We start from the raw sequence: 12,870 nt of genomic DNA on the forward strand, positions 1-12,870 counted from the left end.
AGATGCAACACCTGCCCCTTCACTTCCTCTCTCCTCACCGTCCAAGGACCCAAACACTCCTTTCAAGTGAAGCAGCATTTCACTTGCATTTCCCCCAACTTAGTCTACTGCATTCGTTGCTCCCAATGTGGTCTCCTCTACATTGGAGAGACCAAACGTAAACTGGGCGACCGCTTTGCAGAACACCTGCGGTCTGTCCGCAAGAATGACCCAAACCTCCCTGTCGCTTGCCATTTTAACACTCCACCCTGCTCTCTTGCCCACATGTCTGTCCTTGGCTTGCTGCATTGTTCCAGTGAAGCCCAACGCAAACTGGAGGAACAACACCTCATCTTCCGACTAGGGACTTTACAGCCTTCCGGACTGAATATTGAATTCAACAACTTTAGGTCGTGAGTCCCCTCCCCCATCCCCACCCCCTTTCTGTTTCCCCCCTTTTTTTTCCCAATAAATTATAAAGATTTTCCTTTTCCCACCTATTTCCATTATATAAAATAAAAAAAAACCCACTAGAGCTATACCTTGAGTGCCCTACCATCCATTCTTAATTAGCACATTCGTTTAGATAATATCACCAACTTTAACTTTAACACCTATGTGTTCTATTGTACTATTGTTGTTGACATCTTTTGATGATCTGCTTCTATCACTGCTTGTTTGTCGCTACAACCACACCAACCCCCTCCACCTCTCTGTCTATCTCTCCGCCCCCCACACACACACCTTAAACCAGCTTATATTTCAGCTCTTTCCTGGACTCGAACTCAAGTTCTGTCGAAGGGTCATGAGGACTCGAAACGTCAACTCTTTTCTTCTCCGCCGATGCTGCCAGACCTGTTGAGTTTTTCCAGGTAATTCTGTTTTTGTTTTGGATTTCCAGCATCCGCAGTTTTTTTTGTTTTTTTTTAAAACCATCATGAGCTGAACTGGACGCGGAGTGATGACGTTGTTCCGTCTCCGGTGATGACAGCTTCACGCGCATTGGGAACAGCGTTTGTTTTCTTCCTGTGGCTGCGAGCGTTCAGGGCAAGGCCTGGAGCCGTGGTATCGCCTGCTGCCGCCGAACGGGGCCTGGAGCCGGGGCCTCGCCTGCAGCCGCTGAGGGAGTGAGTGGCAATTGAAGGTGTGAGCGGCGCCTGGGCGGCCCAGTATGGATGACAGTAAGGTGAGTGTGCGGCCAGGGGCCCAGGCATCAACAGATCTCTGCAGGGGGAGCTGGGCACCCTCTCGATCCCGGGCTTTGCCAATTAACGTTTCAGCCTTCCGTCTACCTAATTTTTTTTGAAACAAGTTCCTAAAACTCTGTTGATAAAATCGGCGGAGAAGAAAAGAGTTGACGTTTCGAGTCCTCATGACCCTTCAGTTACGTTTGCTGCAGCATTATTGCAACTTCTACTGAATAACTTGAATGAGTCTGGATCTTTAAATAAGTTTGTGCCATGAGCATAGGTATGTTTACATAAAGAATTTTGAAATCACGTCTGAGTGGGATTTTAAGGATATGTGGTGAAATTGCTTGCAAAATAGTTAATGTAGCAGTGCAACTTCCCCAAAATGTACACAACTGGCAACATACATACAAAGGTGGTGAGATTGAGACATATTTTCAATGAAAAAGGTTTGATATAGTAGTCATTAGAGATTTGGCTACAGCCTGATGTTATGATCTTTGGGACTAATAACTTTTTAAAACAAAATTAGAACTTCCACTTGATAGCTGAAAGAATGACATGACAAGGTTTCACGTTTAAAAATTTTACTATAACAAATGAATAAATAAACACAACCCTATTTGTTTTTGAAGGCAATGTATACTTTAAAATACAGAAAGGAATGTTCCCTTTTATACTTATCATACTCTTCACGGAATTAGTCCTTATAGCAAACCGTCCAAAGTTGCTTCCAGTGGCTTTACATTTCCCCATTCGCTGAGTAATAATTTCAAGTGACCATCCCCAAGCGTTTCCCTTAGCTTTCAGAGTTTCCTAAACCCTCTATCAGATTCTTCCCCTCCAGCCATGCCAGGGCAATTCTCCTGGAATCTTCAAGTCTGCAAGATGCATTTATTTTTCAACTAGAGATGGTTTCTTTCCTGCACCTGGCTGTGGTAGTTCACAAAGCCATGCAGCCTCTTCTCTCTTGACCACATGAGTCTGCTCTTTGTGATATTCATTGATTTGTAGGGAAGTCTGTAACCTGATCTCAAAAATAGCTTCCTCTGCCCTCTTCCTCTGGCAAAGTGAAACATATTAGCTTTGCATGCAGTTAGAAATACTGATTCGTTATTCCTGACCCCAAAACTCTTCCATCTTAGAACAGTTTACAGCACAACTGTTGACTTTTAGTACCTTTTTTGGACTTTGAGAGACCCAAGAGTCTACCCATTGTGAACTCAGACTGCTGCCATTGCCTCCAAAGGTGAGCATTTTACACATATGCCCCAATAATGCAATCTGGGCCTCCCTTTAACTGCCCGAGACCTGCTGGTGAGTAGACTTTAGAACAGGTCACATGACCCATTCTGTTTTACCTTAAAGAGACAAATCCAAAACACAGCAATCTTATGAACTTCATAATTGTTACACTGAGAGCTAAATATTCAAGGTTATTGAATCTTTAGGAAGGACAGGAACATAGGAAATGGGGAGCAGCAGTTTTGATTAAAATGCAATTTTGCTACAATGAAAAGAAGGGTGATTAGACAATGAAAACAATATGGATAGTTAATCACTGTCAAAAGATGCAATACTAGTTGTCTACAGACCTCCTAATAGTATGATATAGTGGGCTGGGGATGGCATAACATATAAATATGAAGAACTGGGAAGTATATAGGACAACAATGAGGTTATGATGGAAAATTTTAATTTTCACATCGACTGGGAGGAGCAGAGCAGCTCAAGTAGTAAATGCAGTGAATTTCTAGATTTATTTGGGATAGTTTTCTAGAACCATATATTTTAGAACGAACAAGAGCAGTCTTGATAGATTTAATGATGAGTAACAAGCCATAATCAGTTAACAATTTGATGGAAGGGACATCTATGGAGAAGTGACAATAATATGATTGAATTTAATGCCAGTTTGAGAGCCAGAGGTGAAGGTCAGAAACCAGGGTTTTAAATTTGTGCAAGGCAAACTTTGAAAGGATGAGAAAAGAATTGAACACAGTAAACTGGGCTGAACTGTTAATAGATAAATTGTTTAGTAAGTAGTTTTTTTCAGTGATTTGTTACAGTAAAAGTTTGAAAATATGAAATCTTTTCATATCATTCTTTCAGCTATTGACGGGAAGTTTGTATTTTGTTATTAAAGCTATTGGTCTCTACAGAGATCATAACATCAGGCTGTAGCCAAATAATGAGATGTACTATTGCTGAGGGGTAAAAGCTCCACTTCTGTAGTAAGTACTCATGGTCAACAAAAAAATGTCAGAGACAATATCAGTCTAAATAAAAAGACTTGCAATTATTATATAGTGCCTTTCACAACCATCAGACATTTCAAAGCCCTTTATACCTACTGAAGGTTTAAAGTGTAGTCATTGCTGTAACATAAGAAATTGGCAACAAATTTGCAAGCTTACACAAACAGCAAGGTGATAATTACCATATAATCTCCTTTTGTCTAAAGGAAAAGACTTACACAAATGCAAGGCAAAGTGGCTGATCACTTTTTACTACTATTCTCCTCTTTTCCAATTTTCCTGTTCTTTCTAAAGATATTAGGATATTTAGTCCCAGTACGCAAGGCTGTAGCCAAATCTCTCTAATGGCTACTATGTCAGATCCTTTTACTGAATTTATGTTTCTTTTATGATTTGTGTATTTTCCCTTCTATTATATGTTTTGAACGTGCAAGCAATTTCATCATATACCCGTAAAATCCCAATTCGACTTGATGGACTAAAAAGCAACAAATGGATACGAAGGAAGTATGAGTTGCAGGTAGGGCGTTTGGGAAAGAATTGCAGATCAAAGCCAGCCATGTTCATAAATGTCATGGTGGTACTCTAAATTTGTTGCTTTAAATAGTGGGAAATTAAGATTTTCAAAGCTTTTAGGGGTGGGAGTTGATAGATTTTCTGAAAATCAAGTGGAAGGGGGAGGCGGTGGCATAATGGTATTATCACTGGATGAGTACTCCAGAGACTCAGGGTAATGCTCATGGCAAATGGTGAAATTTGATTTCAATAAAAATCTGGAATTAAAAGTCTGATGATGACAACGCAACCATTTCCAATTGTCCAAAAAACTCATCTGGTTCACTAATGTCCTTTAGGGAAGGAAATCTGCCATCATGGCCTACATGTGACTCCAGACCCACAGCGATGTGGTTGACTCTTAAATGCCCTCTGAACAAGGGCAATTAGAGATGGGTAATAAATGTTGGCATAGCCAGTGACACCCACAGTCCATGAACAACTATATATAAAAAAAATGCAAGAGGATTTGAGTACAGGAGTAGCAAAGTCTTGGTTCAATTGTATAGAACCTTGATTAAGCTGCATTGGATTATTGTGTGCAGCTTTGGTCCCCTTAGGAAGAATATTATTGATAGATGGAGTGCAGCAAAGGTTCATCAGACTTGTTCCCAGGATGGCGGGACTGTTCTATGAAGCGAGTTTGGGGAAACTGGGCCTGTATTCTCTAGAGTTTTGAAGAATGAGAGGTGATCTCATTGGAGCCTATAAAATACTTAAAGGGATATATAGGGTAGATGCAAGTAAGATGTTTTCCCTTGTTGGGGAGTCTAGAACCAGGGGACAGAATTTGAAAATAAGGGGGAAGCCGCTTAAGACTGAGATAAGGAGAAATTTCTTCACTCGACGGGTTGTGAATATTTGGAATTCTGTACCCTGGAGGGTTGTAAGAGCTCAGTTATTGAGTATGCTTAAAGCAGAGATTGACAGATTTCTAAATACCAATGACATAGAGATATGGGGATGGTGTGGGAAAAAAAGGCATTGAAGCGGATGGTCAGCCATGATCGTATTGAATGGCAGAGCAGGCTCAATGGGTTGAATGGTCTACTCCTGCTCCTATGTACTGCCTATTCTCCCAATAGATAGAAATTTCATAATGCTTAACAGGGAGAATTTGTTGAGCTGTAGAATCTGTGTAACTCACTTTTTTTTCCTCTCCTGAAACATTTCCTTCCTTCAGGTGGTGGGAGGTAAAGTGAAGAAACCTGGAAAGCGAGGCCGTAAGCCTGCTAAAATTGATTTAAAGGCAAAGCTTGAGAGAAGTCGCCAGAGTGCCAGAGAATGCAGAGCAAGAAAAAAGCTGCGCTATCAGTACTTGGAAGAGCTTGTATCTAGAAGAGAGAGAGCAATCTGTGCTCTGAGAGAAGAGCTAGAGATGGTACGTGAAAATGTTGAATAGAATTGTTATGGTGCAGTACCACAAAGCAAAAAGAAATATAGTTTGCCTTTTTGTAGATATTCTTTGTGTTTTGTTACTCCTAGTCATATATGTAAAGTTGTTTAGACTTTAGATTTTTTAAAATTTCAACATTTTCTTAGCAGATTTGGCCATATTAATAAAACTTGGTGTATTTTTAGGAAATGTTTTAGATTATTATTTCTAGGCTGCTTCCTTACATGTAATATGTTGGTGCCCAGATTAATACCTTCCTGTACCTCTGCTTACATATTGTATTTAGAATGATTTAAACAGATACTGCAGCTGGATTTTTTTGAGATCTAAAGTAGACTTGCAGAACTTTGCTCTGCGCCTGGTTGTGCTTGAAGTCTACACTGGTGTCTTTTGATTTTGCAGTACAAGCAATGGTGCACAGCAATGGATCAGGGGAAGATACCATCAGAAATAAAAGCACTACTAACAGGGGATGAACAGAGCAAAGCACAGCAGACTGTGAACAAACCAGGAAAAACAAGAACTGAAGGAAGTGTCAATTTGGCCTGTAAGTATTTATTGCAATAATCACTTGGATCAAGCCCTAGTTAACATTTTACATTAGTAATGCCACAAGTTTATTAGATCAGGTTTCAGCCTTGACTCAGTGGTGGCACTTCTGCATTTGAGTTAGAAGGTTGACTGCCTACGTCTTATTCCAGAGACTTGAACACAAAACCTAGACTAACACTAATGCAGGATTTGGTGATACACTGTTAGAAATGAGGGGGTGCTGCCATTTGGATGAGATGTTAAACTGAGGTGCTAGCTGGCATCTCAGATGGGCATAAGGATGCCACAATGCTCTTTGAAGAGCCTGGTATCATGGCTGATATTTATCCCTCAACTAACATCAGTAAAACAGATTATCTAGTTATTATCTCATTGCTGTTTGTGGGACCTTGCTGTGCACAAATTGGTTGCTGCATTTCCAATATTACAGTAGTGACTACACTGCAAAAATACTTGATTGGCTGTAAAGCACTTTCAGAAGTCTTGAGTTCATGGAAGGCATTATCTAAATATGCAAATTTTTATTTTTTATTCTTAATATAAGGCTACCTCTAGTGCTATAAAATTGTAAAACAAAAATATTGTCAGATGGCTTAAACTTCTCCTTTATGAAAGAAAAGTAGATGGAGCTGTATATTTAGTGAACTGTGATTAGCATCAAGCTGGTTTAATACTCTTACAGCAGTATACCTGAAGTCACAGAACAGAACAATGGTTCCCCTGTCTCTCAGTCTATCTCTATCTCTTAGCAGAATGCTGAATGTGAAACACCTTATTGGTCACATTGAGCAAGATTATATTAACACAGTTGCTGTGAATTTAAATTTTCTGTCCTTTGAATAACTGACAATCCAGTTTTTCAGCCAGTACTGAGTCCATCTAGCTATGTAAAATGAAATAAATTAGGAACATCAGCAGCCCTGCTTTATTGCAGGCTCTTCAATATGTGAACCAATGATAAATTTTCAATGCTTAGAAATTCCACACTATACTTCTAAATGAACATCAGTCATCTGGTAACTACTTGATGATAAGGGTAGTTCTAGCATGGCAAGCCAAAATATTGATTATTACATTTGGTCTCTTGCACACTGCCACATTCTGTTGCTCTAAAGAGCTCTAATGTTTCACTACTGTGGGACACTTCATTTAGCAATCTTGTTAAGAACCAATAAATCAAGAATTGAACAAGGCATCATCAAGATAGAATCCTGGGATGAGAAATTGTAGAGCTTCTGGTTGGGAGTACAGTGATTACCCTAGCAACTGTTAATATTTGCTTACAATTAAACCCCACAGCAGTCTCTTATTAGTGTCATGATTACAATTCACTGAGGCAAAAATAGTTCAGTATCCATTTTGATCTCAATTGATATACATCTTTGTTCAACAGGATATGGAATTTCCTGGTTATCTATAGTGTTTTATTCTATATTTGGTCCATAACTGTTTATAGTAACAATCTCAGCTATTACATGAATCGTTGGCATCACAAAAACGTATTAATTGTACAGTGTTCTGAATAAAATAGAGGGAACACCTCAAGTTTTGAGTTCAAGGTGCTGCTTTTTAACGGTTACCATGCCTCTTCATGAGTGAAATAAATTCAAGATTCCACAAAAGAATTGAGCATATATTGATTGTCTAGGTTTTAACATACAAGTGAGTTTTTGGAGTCAAAATAGTATAACTGACAAATAATAATCCCATAAGCAGACCTGCCTGATATCTAAGTTTTTGGAAAAAAAAGTGAGGCCCTAGGGTAGAAGGGAACCATTTTGACTGTACGTTGATTTGGAATGATTGTACCACCTTGTAATTCTCTTTGTTTTTAGTTGGAAAATGCATATGCGCAGTATACTGCTAAGGTTCAGGCTATTATACAAGATAGATTGTTATTCGGTATTTAAACAGTAATCTTAAAAAAAAAAATCTATATATTATAGCAGTTTACTCATTGTCCATACAACTTTAAATTCCTTAGGGTAATGTCCTAGGCCCAACCACCTTCAGTTGTTTCATCAATAACCTAACCTCAATTATAAAGTCAGAAGTGGGGATGTACACTGATGATTGCACAATGTTCACCATTTGCGACTCCTCAGATACTGAAGCAGTCTCTGCCCATGTGCAGCAAGACCCAGACAACATTCAGACTTGGGCTGACAAATAGCAAGTAACATTTGTGCCACACAAGTGCCAGGCAATAACCATCTCCAACAAGAGAGAATCTGACCATCTCCCCATAACATTCAATGGCATTGCCATTGCTGAATCCCCCTCTATCAACATCCTGGAGGGTTACCATTGACCAGAAATTGAACTGGACTAGCCATATAATTACTGGCCACAAGATCAGGTCAGAGAATCAGAATTCTGCGGCAAGTAACTCACCTCTTGATTCCCCAAAGCTTGTCTGATTCCTACAAGGCACAAGTCAGGAATGTAATGGAGCACTCTCCACTTGCCTGGATGAGTGCAGCTCCATCAATACTCAAACTGGGCACCAACCAGGACAAAGCAGCCTGCTTGATTGGCACCCCATCGACCCCCATCAACACCACTCCCTTTACCACTGACATGTAGTGGCAGCAGCATGCATCATCTACAAGATGCATTGCAGCAACTCACCAAGGCTTGTTAAACAGCACCTTCCAAACCCACAACTGCTATCATCCAGAAGGACAAGGGCAACAGACACATGGGCGCACTACCACCTGGAAGCTCCTCTCCAAGCCACTCACCACTCTGACTTGGAAATATATTGCCGTTCCTTCACTGTCGCTGGGTCAAAATCCTGGAACTCACTCCCTAACAGCACTGGGTGTATCTACGCCACATGGACTGCAGCGGTTCACTACTTTCTCAAGAGCAATTAGGGATGGGCAATAAATGATAGCCTAGCCAGCGACACCCACATTCTAGAGCCAGGTCATTCAGGAGAGAATTTGGGAAACACTTCACACAAAGGATGGAAGAAGTATGGAACTGTCCCATAAAAAAGCTGCAGATGCTAGCTCAATTAATAGTTTTAACGCTAAGATTGATGGATTTTTGCTCGGCAAGGTGAGCAAACGAATTAGGATACAGATTGACTCGGGCTTAAATGGCCTACTGCAATTCCTATGTTCTGTTACCATGGTATAAACCAATATAGGTTCAAGGCTGTTTGAAAACTGCTTCGGTTAAGGTGCTAAGTGAACATTCCTGCCTAGCTTTCTCTCAAAATGACTATTATAGATAGCAGTGTTATTCGTGTTATTGGTTTCTTCATGCAAACTCATCAATCTTATGCACACATAGGATTGGTAGATTCTTTTATTTGAAGACTAGCACTAATACAAGTTACAGGAGAGCATGGCAAACAGCTAACCTAGAGATTCAATGTGCGCGCACACCCTGCTGTTTTACATCCTTGTTCACAATCTCACGTATACTATTTGTATATTCTCTTAAAGCAATGGTACCCAGCCAATTCAGTTTGCTCCACCTAGCATTAATAAATGGCTGAATGCACTTGACACAGCAAAGCCTTTGGAGCCTGAGAGTATGCTGTTTGTGGTGCCGATCACCTGTGTACCAGAACTAGCTGAGACGTCCTGGTACGGAAATGTGCTGTCGCCCACCTGACAATATGGAAGCTTGCCCATGTATGTCCGGTCAACAAAAAGGAATAACTACGTCAATTACTGCCGTACCAACCTCCTCTTAACCATGCTGGAAGGAAAAGTATCATCAAGCCACACCTATTCACCAATAAGCTGTTTGCTGATGCTTAGTTTAGATTTTGCCATAACTATTCAGCTCCTGACCTCATCACAGCCTTAGTTTAGAAAATGGCACTTGCTGAATGACAGAAGAAAAGTGAGAGGGAGTAGCTGTTCTCAACATGAGGTCATAGAGACACTCTCAAGTGGTGGGAATTATATCTGATGCCAAAGAAGGTTATTGATGTTGTCCAAGGCCAATCAACCGATCATCATACCCAAGGCATCACTTCAGGAGTTCCTTAGAGAACCATCTTCAACCTAACCATCTTTGGCTGCTTCATCAATAATTATTCTTCCATCATAAGGTCAGGAGTGGGGTTGTTCATTGTGTAGAATTCAGCTCTATTCATAAACCTTCTGAGAATAGATCTGCCATTGGCAGTAAAGAATAGAATTGGAGAGTAGTTCAGTTTCTTCACAATTTGGTTAATTTGTACTCGTAATCCAGAAACCCAGGGTAATGCTCTGGGGACCTGGGTTCGAATCCCACCGCAGCAGATGGTGGAATTTGAATTCAATTAAAAAAATCAAATTAAAAGTCCAATGATTACCATGAAACCATTGTTGATTGTCATAAAAACCCAACTGGTACACTAATGTCCTTGAGAGAAGGAAATCTGCTGTCCTTAACTGGTCTGGCCTACGTGTGACTCCAGACCCACAGCTATGTGGTTGATTCTTAAATGCCCCCTGAACAAGGGCAATTAGGAATGGTTAATAAATGCTGACCTAGCCAGCAACACCCACATCCCATGAACGAATAAAAAAAACTTGTCATAGATGGGGTAGAATATTTCAAAATAGTTAAGTGCAAACAAACTGGAAGGGATTTAGTGAAACTTCAGTGATGAAGATTTTGATTTCTATGGAGAATCTGATTGGTAGAAAAAACCTATCAATAGCAAGTATTTAGCCTTCATCAGCATTGCCCATTTCAAAGTCCCTCTATGTGATATAAACAAAACCACAGAAGTGTCTTGGCAAGAGTAAACAATTACTGATGAAATAAAAGATATACACTGGCTGTTGAAGTTATTTTCACCTGTCTCGGAATGGCCCCTAGTAGTTTGTGAGATCTTCATATTTGATGTATAGCAGAAATTCTTCCATGTCATTATTTCCTAATGAGTAAATGTAATGTTGTTGAGCTTGGATATTGGCACTGTTTTCCTATTGATATTTAAATTGTTTTTTTTTTAATTACAGAGGAACACTCACCTTCTGTTACTTGTAAATGATGGTGTGGAAATGTTCAAGACAAAGTCAGTCCTTGTTAGTGTAAACTATATTGTGAAATACTGGATTAACCAGAGAAAGAAGCTTTGATAATTATTAACTGCATCCTTTGACAAAGTTCAAAATATCACATTCTTTAGCAAATGTAGAATAGTATTTTATGAACTCAATTTATGGGTTTCTGACCATGCTGTATATCTGTAAGTAATGTAAATTGAATGTGTGGTACTTTACTATTTTTAAATTAAAAATTATAAAACAAAATAAAAATTGTGGCTTGAAAGCTTTTATCACACTACGAAATGTATTTGTTGCCCCTCCTCCCCACAAAGCTTCACACCTTGACACGTTTATCCATAAGCAAAAGTGGATTGAGCCTTGCTGGGATGGGATGACATCAGAATCAATTGCCTTTAAGAGGCCAGCTGTTCTATATCTAAACATGTCAACTTTCATACAAAGCCACCGATGTCTGTCTTAAAACATGTTAACTTTATGGGAAATAATCAATTTCTATTTAACATTAATTTTCATTAGATGCTTGTTGAACTGCCAAATGATGTCTGAATAGTGTCATGCTTGTGTTAGCATTGACTTTGACTATTTATTTCATACACGTTTGTTTTTAATAGGACTCTCCAAGTTTTGTTTTTGTCCTCATCAGGTTAAGTATTAAAACGTTTCTTTCAAAATTCTAAGAGTTTACTCTTAATTAATAAAATACAAAGTTCTTACTCTGCTATTTATGTTGCTTAATTAAAAATGGATAATTCAAACTATTTAGTATAAAAAGTTGGAGGTAGCTATAGAGATAGTGGATGCCTTGGTGATCATCTTCCAAACTTCTGTAGATTCTGGAAAGGCTCCTGCAAATTGGCAGGTAGCAAGTATCACCCTGCTATTTAAGAAGGGATAGAGAGAGAAAATGGGGCACTACAGACCTGTTAACCTCACATCAGTAGTAGGGAAAATGCTAGAGTCTATTACCAAGGATGTGATAAATAGACACTGGGATAATAATGATCTGATTGGCATAGTCAACATGGATTTATGAATGGGAAATCATGTTTGACGAACCTGTTGGAGTTTTTTGAGGATGTTACTAACAGAATTGATAAAGGTGGATGTAATATACTTGGATTTTCAGAAGGATTTTGATAAAGACCCCACATGAGGTTGGTCCACAAAATGAAAGCACATCAGATAGGGGGTAATATACTGGCATGGATTAAGGATTGGCTGACAGGCAGACTACAGAATAGGAATAAATTGGTCATGCTCATGTTGGCAGACTAATGGGGTACCACAGGGATCAGTACTTGGGCCCCAGCTGTTCACAATATATATACTTCCCTTAATTTAGTCTACTGCATTCACTGCTCCCAATGCGGTCTCCTCTACATTGGAGAGACCAAACGCAGACTGGGTGACCACTTCAGAACACCTTCAGTCTGTCCGCAAGCATAACCCAGACCTCCCTTTCACTTGCCATTTCAATACACCACCCTGCTCTCATACCCATATATCTGTCCTTGGCCTGCTGCAATGTTCCAGTGAAGCTCAACGCAAACTGGAGGAACAGCACATCATCTTCCGACTAGATACTTTACAGTCTTCCGGACTTAATACTGAGTTCAACAATTTTTGATCATGAACTCTGTCCTCCATCCCCACCTCCTTTCCGATCCCCCTTTTTCCAATAATTTATTTTTTTTACAACTATATTTTTTTCTTTTCCCTCTTATTTTTAAATTTATTTCGATCTATTGTTTCATCCTCACCTTTTAGCCCATTTCGATCCCTTCTCCCTACCCCACCCGCACTAGGGCCATCTGCCACTAGCTTGCTTCCCTTAATGCCCCCATTCGCACATCCTTTAGATAATATCACCACCATCAACACCCCTTTGCCCTTTTGTCTATAACATCTTTGGC

At 39.6% G+C, this 12,870-nt stretch overlaps 1 protein-coding gene across 1 annotated transcript; it reads left to right on the forward strand.

Moving 5' to 3' along the window:
• The first annotated feature begins 953 nt into the window (after positions 1–953).
• Positions 954–11,200, forward strand: crebl2 (cAMP responsive element binding protein-like 2). Its single transcript, XM_041215483.1, has 4 exons — positions 954–1,165; positions 5,166–5,363; positions 5,781–5,925; positions 10,907–11,200. Coding segments are annotated over exons 1-4 (360 nt in total). The 5' UTR covers positions 954–1,150; the 3' UTR covers positions 10,909–11,200.
• The last annotated feature ends 1,670 nt before the right edge of the window (positions 11,201–12,870 follow it).

Source organism: Carcharodon carcharias, chromosome 21 (genome assembly GCF_017639515.1).
Source record: "Carcharodon carcharias isolate sCarCar2 chromosome 21, sCarCar2.pri, whole genome shotgun sequence".
Lineage (NCBI taxonomy): Eukaryota > Metazoa > Chordata > Chondrichthyes > Lamniformes > Lamnidae > Carcharodon > Carcharodon carcharias.

What these genes read in the sequence shown, in the direction of transcription:
- crebl2 (XM_041215483.1), top strand. An exon ending in TGAGAGAAGAGCTAGAGATG is followed by an intron (nt 5,364 to 5,780) that starts GTACGTGAAAAT and finishes TTGATTTTGCAG; the next exon opens with TACAAGCAATGGTGCACAGC.